Genomic DNA, 14056 nt, shown 5'->3' on the forward strand with positions numbered 1-14056 from the left:
TAAAATTAATCTTGTTTACTACTCTCTCAATTCTGTCCAGGTTTTGTACAAAAAATGGCTTTAATTTGTTTGTCTTTTTTATAAATGTTTGTGGTTGAGCTGAACCAAGCGGAGAATAAACACTCTAAGAAGAAAAAAAGTCTTAATTCTGTTTTTTTACTTGAACAACAGCAGACATTTATAAAATATTTTTGCCAGTTGGCATTGTGTTTGATTTGCCTGCTGATTACTGATGTGTTCAAAAATACTTCAACATCTGTTTTTAACATCTAGAATTCAAACTACAAACTCATCAGAAGAAAGAAAATAAGAATTGGAAATGTCTTTATTCCTAGTTTAGTTTAACAAGTAGTTAGACATTAGGGGTGTAACAACACATCGATCTGAATTAATATATCAATTAAATGATTCAATGATATCAGGTCAAAATGAAAAAATTGATTCATCATCTCATGCCCGATGTAGATCAGTATCATATTCAATATAAACATCATATTCTCTTCTAACAGTCATTTATCATGAAATTAATTAAATTGAAGTTGTATTGTGACAGACTAGAGAAACATCATATCGTCATCCAAACGAATTGATATATCGTATCGTGATAAATCTGATGATTTAAAATGAGCATACTGTCATTCAAGAAGATTATAACAACTAATCTAAAGTGTAATAGTGGACTGTGGCCATGTTTTAAATATGAGGATGGTTCTAATTGCTTCATTAAAAACTGCATCAAAAAGACAAACTTTTAAAAAGTTGGGCTTGTTTAATGACGTTTTTTGTTTCACTCAGCTGGACCTGTGTCTGTTCATGCTGTCCTCTGACTCACCTCACAGGAGAGCTCTTAAAAACAGCCTAAGCAGCTTTGCCCTGCAGGTCTGTGTGAGTGTAAAGGTTAACATGCATCAGCAGCTCTGTACTCACGACACGAGAGCTGGAGGCCTTCTGCAGCTGGCTGGCCTGAGAAACACAGCGCGCCATGAATCACTGCACACACTGACAGAGCCCTGCTGGGGGTGTGGAGCATGCACGGTTAGCTTACAGAGCGAGTGGACGCCGCGACCTGCCCTCCATCCTGCGAGAAGCAGGTGGTCTTGGTCATGAACATCCCCACCTGCTGATTGGTTGGAGAATCGGGCATCTCCAGCTGCAGGTAGATGCGATACACCTGACCGAATGTCAGCACCTGTTTTAATAAAACATCACACGACACAATCCATATTTTCAGTTACAGGCTGAGTTATTTCTACCTTCTCCTGTCTGTCAACGCTCTCTGGTTTCATTTAAAAGAGTCGATCATCAGATATTGTCCAAGATTAACCTTCAGGGTGGATATAGCTCGCTAGCAGCCTCACACAGAGGACCTATCCACATCATCATTTACCCAGAATGCTTTGCATGTAAAAAATGGCCCCATCCGTGTAATTTTTTTAAACTTTTAGTTTAAGTATGATAAAAACTGAACATCCTACAGTATTTTTACAGTCTTTATTTTACAGTTAAAATATATATTTATCAAATAAATCTAATGTTACAACTAATCTTTAAAGAAAGACCTTTACATGAGTTAAATAAATCTAAAATAAAGTCAAAGTAGTGCACCTAATTCTTATTTTTTTATCATTATCTGTTGTTCAACCCTAAAACAAATTCAAATCAATAAATAAAAATCCCCAAATTAAGGATACAGATCTATGAAGGGTGTAAATTTGGTGTAAATGCTTCTTTAAATACCTACATGTTTCTTGTTTCTCAACAAAGAGACGTTGGCTACAGGGTAGGAGCACGGGAAAGAAGTTGGAGAGTCACAATCTGTCCTGCATGAAGGAAGAAATTAAATAAAGAGTGAGAAAAAGCAACAAAACAAGAAAGAAACAACAGAACTGCCATTCACACCTGTAGTAATAGTGCACAGGTGTAGAGAAGGTGGCCATGGGCATGTAGGAGTAGTAGAAGCTCCCGTACAAAAAAGCAGCGACACAAAGGAGCAGCAGCACGAAGGACAACACCGTGAACCCCTGCAGGAGTGTCTGACGTGCCCGTAGAACCGCCACAGCGACAACATCCTGGAGTTTCATCAGGGCGTGGCCAACGATGGCCGACGTCTCTCCAAAATCCTCCGCGGTCGGGTGGCTTTCCTGCTCCATTAAACCTAACATCCAGGGAAAAGCTAAAAGCACCAGAACATCCAGACAAACTGACTCCAGAGAAGAAAACTGGAAGGAGCCAAACAGCCATTAAGTTTCACAATAATTCAGATTAAAGAGGGATTCTCTGTGAGAGCTTCCTGGAAGAAAAACACAAAGCGTTGCACACAGACCCAGCATAAAACATGCAGGCAGCTGATGCAATAAAGTCAAAAACAATCAAAACATTCAAAAAAAAGGACTGGGGTCTACGAAAACCCACCGAGTCCAATCACAGTCACAAGGTTCAGGCCTTTTCTATGATTTGACTGTCCACAGAGAGGTCTGTCTGTCCCCAGGGGCAGAGAAATAACTCTGGTTTGACACGTTGTTGTGGGAACATTTAAAATATGTCAGCGATGGTTTAGTCCAGGGGGGATGAATTTCATCAATTAAAAACTTGGTCCAAGCAAACTGCCAATTTCAGTTAATACTTATTACTAAAGAAAAACCTGCATGACAAATATTGTTACAGAAATACAAATTACCTATTCCAAATTATATTTTATGCAGCATTTAGAACCGGACAGTAGGGATGTGGATACATTTTTAATCCTACACAAATATGAAATCTGACAGCGGATTTCAAAAGAACATTTCAAACCATACAAAATAACACCAAAATCATGTGATTATCTGAAGTATGAGGGAAGTTATTGATGTTTGTTTAATCAGCTCATGTTTTCTTGCTGCAGTTCACAGCAGAACCAATTTGTGACCGTTTCACCTTGTTGTTATCTATTTTTGCTCACTACTTCCTCAGTGTTCAAGATATCACCATGAAATTTTAGGAAAAGATTCACATTATGTTTTTTGTGGGAAGCATTTTGTATCTTAAAAAAACAATAAAACTTAACAATAGCCAATGCAAACATAGCAGAAAGGGTATAAAATAATGTTACAAGGCAAAATGCAGCATCAAATCAACTAAATGTGTCAGAAAGTAAGGAAATTAAAACTATTTAAAAACCATGTGGACATCTGTTTTGTAAACAAAGCTCCTCAACCAATGATGGCGTGTGAAATGTGTCAAGTGACGAAGACAAGCATCAAAACACTTTGCTAACAAGCACTATTCCGGATTAAAAAAAAAACATACTTCTACGTTTCAAATTATTATCAATTTTGGAACAAGGGCAGATAAAATAATGGCAGCTTATCTCTTTTAAGGGGCCACTAGAAAAACTCGGGTGATTTAGTTTGATCCTATTTTCAAAAAATTCTCTCCAAAACGCATCAACAAAAATTAAAAACTCGAAGACGAGGCTGTAGCTAATTTACCCGAGGTTTGTTGAAATTCATAGAAATAATGAAGCAGGAGGAAATAACAAGTAAATGCACCGAGCAGCCTGGCAAAATCAGGTCACAGCAGCAGCTGCTGACGAGACTTCAACATCCCTACAAATACACATCATCTTATGCCTTACTCTCTATCAACAACTTTTCCCCCCTTTTTCTAAAAGATACATTTTATCACAATCTGTTAAAAGAAAATCCTCACTAAAACATCCAATTCTTTGACGTTAAAATAAGAATATAATGCAAAAAAGATATTTAAAGTTGGTTCTCTGTTTCTGTTTCCACACCTTAATCAAAGATTTACTGGAAAAATTCAAACTTAATTTTCTTGGCTTTAAAGTTTTTCAACTCTCATGAGAAGAATGCACTAAATCCAGAGACAAATAGAAAACATAAACTAGATACCGCATAGTGGTGGAATAATGACCCCCGCACCCAGAAATGCACCAGAACTCAGGAGTCTTTATTCCTAATAAATGTCATGCAGGTGCATCCCAAAATTGTAGTAGTTTGGGTGGGTGTCTTTATTTTGGGGGATGGGGGGGTGTTGGATAGCCCCTCATCAGAGCTGAACAACAAAAGAAATCTGAAGCTCCTTTGTTTAACAGTTTCTGAGTTATAAGCATTTTTGCATGTCCAGACACCCCTTTTTCAGATAAATTGGGGGTCCGGGGGTTGGTGGGGGCATTGATTGGTGGGCCTGATGGACGGAGCTTCATCAGAGCTAAACAACAAAAGAAATCTGAAGCTCCTTTGTTGAACAGTTTCTGAGTTATAAGCATTTTTGCATATCCAGACCCCCCTTTTTCAGATAAATTGGGGGTCCGGGGGTGTGGGGCACTGATTGGTGGGCTTGATGGATAGAGCTTCATCAGAACTAAACAACAAAAGAAATCTGAAGCTCCTTTGTTGAACAGTTTCTGAGTTATAAGCGATTTCGCATGTCCTGACACCTCCACTTTGAAAGGAGCTCCCTCCTCAAATGTGGGGTCTATTGTAAAACCGTTGGCTGGCGCAGTGTAGGTCAGACTCATCTACAGTCCTGCCAAATTTCATGTTAATCGGTGCAGCCGTTTTTGTGCTACGGTTGACCAAAAATCACTGGGAAAAAAAGGTAGAAGAAAATAAAAAATAGTATGAAAACAATATGACTCCCGCTTACGGGGATCATAACTATTACATTTAAAGTTTTGCTTTGGAGCCAAATAAAACAGTAAAGGGGGCCAGATTCACGTGACTTAATCTCTTAAGTCTTATTTTATTTGTCACTGAAGTTGATTTCTAAGATCAACATAAACACTGATTGGACTAACAAAAACTTATTTATGCATTTTACATCAAAATCACACACAAAAAAAGGAAGATATTTGTTGAGTAAGCAGAACCGACATGCCTTCAGCTGTCATCTGTCCTGTTTTTAAAACTCACCTTTGCTTTCTGTTGGACAAAATGAGCTGATATGTTGTGAAATTCCTCCCTGGAGCGTCTCAGTCCGCTCTGGTCCTGCTGAAAAACAACCAGAAGACTCTTCAAGTATCTCCTCATCAGTGTGTCTAAATGTACCATTGGACGAGTGTTTTAGTTCAGCCCACGTGAGGAGGAAGGTCTTCTTCTAACTGGGCTGGAGTTCATAAACATGATGAAAACAAGAGTGACTTTCTGGATCAGTTTTTTTCTTGTTTGGTTATTCTGTTAGTAGTTTTTGGAGTTTAATATTAGTTTTTATTCCTTTTTGGTTGGTTCTTTCCACCTGCATGTCATTGTGCCGTCTGTTCATTGTCCCCTGTACTTTTCGGTTTCTGCCTCTGTCTTGCCACGCCCACTCACACCTGTCCCCAAACGTCTCATCAGCTCCATCAGTTTCACCTCACACATAAATATGACATGGTTTGTGCTCTTGTGTCATGTCTGCTTTGTCTCCAGTATCCTGTAAGTTTTTACTGCCATGCAGGCATCAGTCCCATCTGGGTTCAAAACTCCAGCAAACTGTGGCCCCTAACACACATGTGTCAAACTCAAGGCCCGTGTGTCAAATGTGGCCCGCCGCAGCATTGAATGTGGCCCGTGAGAGTGTCAAAAATGTTTTAATGTCTTAAAATAAGCTGCTTTAAAGCCAGCCTTGATCATGAACTACATGAGTGGGAGAGTTCAGATATCAAGACGGCAGCTACTCATCAAAATGAGTAACAGTGAGTAAAACTGTTATTTTTCTGTATTATTTCACATTTAATTAGTCATCCATGTAGTACTTTTCAGTTTTTATTAGAGAACATATTAAAACACTGTTTCTATGTGATAAATACTATGAAGAGCTCCGTTATTGTTTGTCAGCAGTGCTCACATAGCAATGAGACGAGGAACGTTAGGTTTCATGTTTAGTCAAAGTTAAACACGAAACCTAAAAATAATATAACGTTAATGTGGCCCTCAGTGAAAATTAGTTTGATACTCCAGCCTTAACAAAAAAAACTTTAGGAAAGCCATACTTATTAAAGGAAATCTTTTTGTGCTTGACATTTTTCTCCCACACTGAAAAAAATAAACTAATAAAGGGTTATTTGAGGCTGAAGGTTTTTATATGTTACAATAAGAAAATGTCCAGTTAAAGTTAATATCAATAGATCTTTTCTTTAATCTTTGTAATCCAGTATCAGCCAGAAGGAAAAGAAAAATAAATAATACAAATTTGTTTGTGCTGTTAACCTGCTTTGTGTCAAAACTACCCAGATAAACATTCCTCTGCATGTGAGCAAAATGAAATGAGCTGAAGTTCCAATAAAGCAGATCATTTTCAAACTCTTGTTGGAAAGACCTTTAAGAAAACGCCTGGTCATCTCACATGGTTAGTGTTTAGTAACACTCCCTCTGGACAGGGCTGTAAAAATGTTATGTTCCCAGAAAAGTTCATTTCAGCCTTTTAATTTGGGGAATTTTTCTTTCAAAGAAATTTTCAATTCTATAAGTTTTCTCATTCTGTGACGTGCAATGATACTTTGAGGTCTTTTCTTGGTTAAAAAAATTAAGAGGGTAATCGACAAAATTCTCTGGTTCTTCGGTGGATTTGCTCTGGTTTGGGTCACTGTGCTCTTTTTTGAAAGTCATAATTTTCAACATCATCTCCTCTTTTCATGGTTTGGTAACAAGAATTTGCAACACATTTCATTACAGTTAAGGGCCTTCGGTCCTCCAACATATTCACAAAGTTTAATCTAAAAGAGCTGAGCGTTTCAATAGCTTACCTGCTCTTTGTAACGCAACCATTCGTTTTCAACAGCTCGGTCAGGCATCGTCCTAAAAATCCGACACTAATTACAAACAAAATCAAATTCAGCAGAGCAACTTTTCACCAACAGGGGCAGTGTTCTGTAGCTGAGCAGAGATGCCCCGCCAAAATGTATTTAGGCGTAGAAGAAGAAGCTTTCGGCCAATGACACGCCGCCTTTCGCTCTAACCGGAAAAGGGCTTGTTTTTACATTTCGTTTGTTTGGAAAACAGCTGAAAGGTAAAGTTAATAATTTCCTCCAGTAGGGTCAAATCCTTTAACGATACTCATAATAATGCTTGAGTAGATGTTGACGCATGTTTATTTACGAGAAGTCGTAATGGTTCTTCCAGTGCATTGCAGTTATTCAGCTTGATATAGAAAAACATATACAGATGTTATTTACCTAAAAACTATGGTGCTAATTTCCATTTCAAGGGTTTGTTTTATTGTCGTGTTTTTAATTGATTTTGTCTTTTGAACTATTATAATATGTTTATTTTGTGTGCTGCACAAATAATTGCCGCCCAATAATATTAACTATAACTAGTCAGACAGTTAATCCCGGACAATTGGAAACTACAGTACTGCAGTTCCAAAGTAATGTACATGTTGTTAAATACTTTAAACTATATGGAGAAATGCAGAACTTATAGCAACAATATAACATGTTTAATAGAAAAGATTGTAGTTGCCAGGTTCTTTATCTAAAAGTTCTGATTTTGTCAGAAAACAGGTGAAAGACCACACATTTTAAAATCTTTCTAATGTTTAAAGCTACCAAAGCTGACTTTTGGTTTGAGTGCTCAAGCTTTTGAGTCTTCAACTTAAAATTAATTTGTAAATATATTTTTAAAACCTATTGTGTTTTATGTTAATTTGGGGGGGAAAGTATTCTTTTGCCCTGATTTTTCTCTTTTCCTAAAAGTACTGTGCTTAGTAAAAACAACAAAAAGCACACAAAAGTAATTTCTTCTTTCTGTCTAGTGGCCACAGGATGTCCTGTAACACCAGTGTAACTCACCTTGATGCATCTTCGCTGAAGCGGGCAGAACAAGTCCCGGTCCACCTACTGCCCTGTGAGATTGAGCACAACGGGGTTGCCCAGGTCTCACAGTATTTTACTGCTACCACAAAAGATCATAAACAAGGTACACAGATTTTTTTTATCCACTAGTAATGCTTCTCTACCAGAATGATCTAAAATGCCTCCAGCACCAAGCTGTAATTTATTTTTCTAATTGCAGAGAAGACGGTGTCCTTCAGAGGACGAGGGCTGAAGGGACAGGAGATCAGCTGTCCACAGGGCTACACTGGTCTGGTGCTGAAGGAGGTCAACAAGCACGGCTCTGACCAAGAGGTGAACAAAGTCCTCTGAGAATGAAAAAACTGCCCGTGCCTTCAGACATGAGGCACTGTACTGTGTTTTCGTGTTAATAAATAATATGTATGAACCTGCAGGACAGGACAGTGAGGATATCCTCTGTGTTTAACAAACTGACTTACTGGAACCTGGAAACTCCTCCAACCTCAGATGATGCTGTGGTGATGGCGATGGACTGGCCTGAAGTGGCTGAGGCAGTAAGTTATTTATAACTCTAACTTCAAAATGATGATAAAATCCAAAATAAAATAATTCTCCTTGTAATTCAATGTTTTATTAGATATTACTATAAATAAGAAACATATTTAGTGATTTAAATTTCATTTCATATGATTTCATTCATACATTCCAAAACACATGGACCATATCAGGTGAGACGCCTCCATTTAAATATGTAAAACAGATGTAAATACGTCCAGCATGTGTGATTCTCCTGCGCAATCAGAAATTATTTCTAGATGCATGGAAACTGGATTTGTGGAAACTTGTTTTGTCTGGTTCTCTGTGTGTTGGGCCCAGTTCAGCTGATTTGTTTACCATTTGAACCAGTTTGAAAGAAAAAAAATTAAAACATCTAGGAAGTGTGGTGGCACCATTTAGGTTTTCCTGTTTGGCTAACAGATACATTCAGAACTGAAAAACTAAATCTGACAGCAATATTTTTATTACAATTACAGAAAACATAAAGCTAATGGATAGAGTTGTAAACAATGTTTTATCTCTTCACAGATTCATGGATCAGTAGAAGACTGAAGAAAGTGACGCCGCAGACAGATCTCACCTTGGTTATAAAGATGTCAGAAATTCTAGACTTTTGTGCTGCTTTTGCAAATGAATGTGTAACTAATTGTTCATATTTTGATATGTTCTTTTGTAAATAAAAACAAAACACAGACAGACTGGGAAAAGTAACTTTATGAAAAAACAACAGCGTGTACAGTACATGGCATGTCCACAAGACTGTTTGTTCGCAAAGTCACGTTAAGTTCTGGACACACAACTACAAAAACCCTCTAAAGTCTAAATAATCACTTTGAGTATTCATTTTAAAACTCTTAAGCTTGTATGCTAATTTGAACACGTTTTACAGTCCAGAAAGTGTTTAAAAGTATGAAAACAGTGGAGAACATGAAATATTGAAGAGTCATTCAGGCACAGTTCAACTTCTGATTTGGACATTTGAAAAAGCAGAAAATGACACGAGTGTGTGCTTAAAAAAAGGTCATGGGGATTCAGTCAAATTAACACTCCAGGATTTGTAGAAAACCTGAATTTAGTCACTGAACATACTAACCTAACCAAAGTGAAAAAGGTGAACAGTTTCTGAATCAGCTGAACAGGAACAGCAATTTTTAACAGGTTTTTGTGTTGTTTTTTAGTCACCCAGGTGCAGCCTGAACATGTAACGTCTCCCTCATCTGATACTTTTCACTGAGAAAAGACAAAATGTGACAGGCAAAAACGACCCTATGGCACGTTAAACACTGTAAACCTAATAAATGAAGTTTTGCATCAAACAGATAAAAGTAAAAGCTAATAAAATGTCTGTCATATGTAAGTATTCAAAAATTGTATTTGTTGCCTGAATGAGCGGCTTTGTTGAATTTATCCTTTAGATTTTAAATGTAATTTGTTTGAATCTGATCTGGACTGTTGGTGCTGCTGCTTTCAGGCTCATTGTTCCCTTAAAATAAAGATTTTATTATCTCACCTTGTTAAAAATTGTCAAAATGGGAGATTTTTTTTCAGTGTTTTCGATTAGAAATTTTTGTATCGTCTATATAAAATAATAATGAAAGAAGTGTATTTTTTTCACTCTGCTGTTGTCTTTAATAATTTGTAATAAATAAGCAAAATCATAAGTCATATTTTGTTGCTAACGGTTACAACTCAACAATTCTATTACAAAAAAATCAATCCCCAAATATTTAATGATGTAGAAACTGCATTAGAGGCATTCAAATTCACAACAAAAACATTTTTAAAAATTTGTATTTTGACAGCTATTCTGGCTGTGTTAAATAAAATTAAAATAAGCAGTGCTGAATGAGTAAAACTGTTGGCACACAGACAGAACAGTAATATTTATCAAAAAGCTTTATAGTTCGAACATTCCTGTTTTCCTGACGCATCTCAGTAATCCAGGTAGAAAAAAATCAAAAAGAAAAAATAAGTAGGTCCTGTGGATGGGTTCTTTAGTGAAACATTTCGTCTCTCATCCAATACTTCTTCAGTCTGATGAGTTTCAGGTGAACTCAGCCTTATAATCACTGCCTCCACATGGACAAACAGGTTAGTCACATGCAAAAGAGGGCCATCCCCTAACAATAAGCTTGATTAGTTCTATTGCTCATAGAGGGTCATGTGCCCCATCACCAGACTTACTGGTTTGGATGCTTCGGCTGTGGTTCGTTGGTGTTTTGTTATGTGTATGTAGTGAGTGCAAGCGGGGTTCAACGTCCCCTTGTTTTTGTCCCTCTTTCCCTATTTGTGTTGGGTATTGTTGGGGCTCTGATTCACACCTTTTACTCACAGGGGGCTGAGTCATACTTGCAATGACAGCATTGTAGGAGGAGGACAACTGGACACGGAGGCCTCCACCTCTGTTTAATGGCGGACGGTTCTTCCTCACAGAAATGGCTTCCTTTACTCCTCTCTCAAACCAAMGTTCCTCTCTATCAAGGATGAGAACATCTTCATCCCTGAAAGAGTGACCGCTGGCCTGTTGATGAGTGTAAACTGCAGAGTCCTGACCCGATGAAGTAGCTCGTCTGTGCTGGCTCATTCTTTTGAACAGTGGCTGTTTTATTTCCCCAATGTATAACTGATCACAGTCCTCCTGACACTTAACAGCATATATTATATTACTCTGTTTTTGCCGGGGAACTGGATCTTTGGAGTGAACTAATCTTTGTCGTAATGTGTTTTGGGGTTTGAAAGCCACTGGGACATCGTGTTTAGAGAATAAACGTCTCAGTTTCTCTGAAACTCCCGCCACGTATGGAACAATGACTGGTTTGGATCTGGGTTTAGGGTCTTCATATTCAGCTGGTTGTTGACTCGAATCCTGTTTGGGTTTCTTGTCTGCTTTCAGAAAAGCCCAGTTAGGATAACCGCACTGCTCCAGGGCCTGTCTTGTGTGTGACTTCTTTTTCTCCCTAGCTGCTGTGTATGTGGGGACACTGTCAGCTCTGTGGTACAGAGTTCTGATGACTTGTGTTCCAGTGGGTGATGGGAATCAAAACGCAAATACTGGTCTGTATGGGTGGGTTTGTGATACATGTCAGTTTCTAACCGTCCTCCATCCGAAACTGAGACATCACAGTCTAGGAATGCCAAACTGCCATATTTTACATCCTTTCATGTGAACTTTATATATTTATCCACAGAGTTGATGTGGTCAGTGGAATGTTGGACTTCCTGGGATTTAATTTTAACCCAGGTATCATCAACATACCTGAACCAACGGCTCGGTGGTGTCCCTGTAAAGTGACACCATGTACAGGTTTGAAACAATAGGGGAAACTGTGGAGCCCATAGCACACCCATGTTTCTGCCTATAGTATTGCCCCCCACATGTGAAATAGGTTGAAGAGCAGTGCTTATAAGGCTGAGTTTCACCTGAAACTCATCAGACTGAAGAAGTCTCTTGGAGGAGAGACGAAACTTTTCACTAACGAAGGACTCATCCAGAGGACCTACTTATTTTTTCTTTTTGATTACTGTTTTCCCTTTTATGCGTTTAAATGCCAGTTATTTTACCAACACGTTTTAATACAGCTAAATTATCATACAATTTGATATGTCCACTGTAGGAATAAGTATTAATGACAAATGTGTTTAAAATTAAAAATCTAAAATGTCAAAAGTCAATTAAATGTTAGAAAATTGCAGCATGGTGCAGTTAGCCTTCCAGGCAAATTAGGTGATTAATGAAATACGACTTTTCTGCTGCTGGTGTTTATCTTTTTCTGTGTTTTTGTTATAATGAGGCTTAATTGTTCTTTTTGTTAATGAGTGTCTGCAATAGTAAAAGCACAGAACAGGAAGATTTAATCAAAAATTGACTTGTTTAGTTGCAGACTAATGGTCATCTGAACAATAATATTTTGTTAAAACTGAGGCCTCTTGGAATCGGATAATTTCATATTTGTAGATTAAATAAATAGTAAAGCCTTTGCTATGTATTAGATTAAAGTGATTATATACATGTTGATTGAACAGATGTGTGTGTGTTCTGGATGCTAGCTGAGAGGAGGAGGTGGTGGTTGTGGTGGTAGGGAGGGCTCGGGGTCGGCCTTGCTGCGTTTGGCTGGCAGACTCTGATCGTGAGCTTTTCGAATGTGTCTGTAAAGGTCGCCCGACTGCGTGTAGCTCCGGTAGCAGTAGCGACACTCGTAAGGACGCTCGCGCGTGTGCACGATGGCGTGGCGCCTCAGCGTGTACGTGCAGGAAAACGTCTTCCCGCAGACGCCGCACGTCGGCACGTCCTCCACGAAGTTGCCCATCGAGTCCTGGAGCTCCTGGAAGTAGGCCGGAGGGTCTGAATGCTGCCGAGACGAGGACGGAGGGAGGAGGGAGGCGGTGAAGGAGGAAGTGTCCTGCGAGGAGGGTCCGGCGCCAGAGGAAGAGGAGGGGGAAAGGGGGAAGGTGAAGTCGTTGGAATGGGAGGCGATTTGTAAGAGGCTCTGTGAATGAGAAGAGAGAAACTGAGGGCTGTTCAGCTCTTCTTCCTCCTCAAACTCATCCTCCACATCCATTTCTGATTCCTTGACTTCTTCTCTCTCCTCTTCCAGCTCTTCATCAGAAATAACAATGGCCTCCTCTTTAACTTTCACATCCTGGTCTGTCCTTATATCCTCAACAGGTTGAGCTCTTTTGCCTGTGGTGGGTGAAGCATTGGTGTCATCCTCTGACCCCTGAAGTGTTAGAACCTGAGCGGTATGTTGAAAGAACAGACTCTGGCGCTGGAGTGATACGGCGCTCTGAATTCTGATTTGGGGAGGTGGATGTTGAAAAGCTGCGTGTCTTGTGTTCGTCTGGAAGTTCGATGTTGGAGCCGCTGTTTGGACTGATACGGCCATCTGCTGTTCTCTGCTAAACGTGGCTCTGTGCTCGGTGTCTGACAGACCCTCGGGAGAATTGTCACGAGGCAGCTGGGGTTCATTCAGATGTGCGCTGGCGGGGAGGTGAGATTCTGACTGGCTAGGAGCGGACATGGAGCGACCACCAGCCTGGCTCACTGGGACCAGAGAGGATGACGATGAGGAAGAGGGCTGCTGGCTACTGGTGGAAGAGACAAAAAGTTAAAAACAGCCTTTCAATAACAAGAAGAAGAATCAAACAGTAAAAGCTTCAAATAGAAATAATTACGGTCTAATCTAAATATTAGCAACTATTTCTCTACAAAGGACAACACCAAGAAATCAAACTTTTTAAATAAATGTTTTTATAAAGATAACAAATTTCAAGAAGTATTTCACACCACTGACATGCACAGTTGTTGAGATATTTGCACAGGTAGTAACAGGAAGTGATGTCATAGGATGATGATGTCTGAATGTGAACAGAGAATCGCTACAACACAGACTGTAGAAAATAACCTGATGTTTATTTAGATTATTTTGAGTTATTATCAAAGAGAGATGAGGGGTCAAAATTCAAATGAGATTATTTCAACAAACAAAGACCAGGGAGTTCCTTTTCTTAAAGACTTTGATGTCACTTCCTGTTTCACTTTGGCTGAGCCAAGTTCAAAAGAAAATACGTCAGATTTGTGACAAAATGGGTAAAATCGTGCATTATGCCAATGTTTCTTAAACATAAAGGTATTTTCTTTGACATTTTGAATTTGAAATGTACAAATGTCACACACACACGTATATGTATGTATATACAGTATACACACACACACACACACAC

General features: G+C 38.8%; 3 protein-coding genes across 11 annotated transcripts in view; 1 reads left to right on the forward strand and 2 right to left on the reverse strand.

Moving 5' to 3' along the window:
- LOC106515865 (seipin) overlaps positions 1–6829 on the reverse strand; it is a 10308-nt gene extending 3479 nt beyond the window's left edge. Inside the window, exons 1-6 of one of the 5 annotated variants that reach the window (XM_014005922.1) lie at positions 6728–6829; positions 4917–4994; positions 1900–2173; positions 1742–1820; positions 1046–1189; positions 928–963 (exon numbers count right to left, since the gene is read on the reverse strand). In XM_014005922.1, the coding sequence (XP_013861376.1) occupies positions 928–963; positions 1046–1189; positions 1742–1820; positions 1900–2173; positions 4917–4994; positions 6728–6749 (633 nt within the window). In that variant the 5' untranslated portion in view covers positions 6750–6829. Of the gene's footprint in view, positions 1–927; positions 964–1045; positions 1190–1741; positions 1821–1899; positions 2174–4916; positions 4995–5080; positions 5214–6727 lie in introns of those variants that run through there. The other 4 variants (XM_014005929.1, XM_014005937.1, XM_014005905.1 and 1 more) reach the window with 4 other exon arrangements.
- Positions 5660–9856, forward strand: rnaseh2c (ribonuclease H2, subunit C). 2 transcript variants are annotated; one of them, XM_014005956.1, is made up of 5 exons: positions 5660–5677; positions 7738–7901; positions 7998–8110; positions 8212–8331; positions 8864–9856. In XM_014005956.1, exons 2-5 carry the CDS (start codon positions 7748–7750, stop codon positions 8885–8887), a joined length of 411 nt encoding a protein of 136 aa, XP_013861410.1. In that variant the 5' UTR covers positions 5660–5677; positions 7738–7747; the 3' UTR covers positions 8888–9856. The 2 variants fall into 2 exon arrangements, with proteins under 2 accessions (XP_013861410.1, XP_013861403.1); XM_014005949.1 differs by lacking the exon at positions 5660–5677 and adding an exon at positions 6907–6990 and having other exon boundaries at positions 8864–9034.
- A 1199-nt stretch (positions 9857–11055) lies between these two features.
- The window catches only part of zbtb3 (zinc finger and BTB domain containing 3), a 6740-nt gene continuing 3739 nt past the window's right edge, over positions 11056–14056 (reverse strand). For 3 of the 4 annotated variants that reach the window (XM_014005995.1, XM_014005980.1, XM_014006004.1), the window contains exon 3: positions 11056–13420. In XM_014005995.1, coding sequence (XP_013861449.1) covers positions 12379–13420 — 1042 coding nt within the window. In that variant the 3' untranslated portion in view covers positions 11056–12378. The remainder of the gene's footprint in view (positions 13421–14056) is intronic. The other variant, XM_014005988.1, reaches the window with a different exon arrangement.

The sequence above is a fragment of the Austrofundulus limnaeus genome, unplaced genomic scaffold, assembly GCF_001266775.1.
Source record: "Austrofundulus limnaeus strain Quisiro unplaced genomic scaffold, Austrofundulus_limnaeus-1.0 Scaffold1, whole genome shotgun sequence".
NCBI lineage: Eukaryota > Metazoa > Chordata > Actinopteri > Cyprinodontiformes > Rivulidae > Austrofundulus > Austrofundulus limnaeus.

Bases quoted from the DNA above. Each gene is read 5' to 3' on its own strand.
- rnaseh2c (XM_014005956.1), top strand. From the start codon at position 7,748: ATGTCCTGTAACACCAGTGTAACTCACCTTGATGCATCTTCGCTGAAG. The intron at 7,902-7,997 runs GTACACAGATTT...TTCTAATTGCAG, and splicing joins CACAAAAGATCATAAACAAG to AGAAGACGGTGTCCTTCAGA. The intron at 8,111-8,211 runs GTGAACAAAGTC...ATGAACCTGCAG, and splicing joins AGCACGGCTCTGACCAAGAG to GACAGGACAGTGAGGATATC.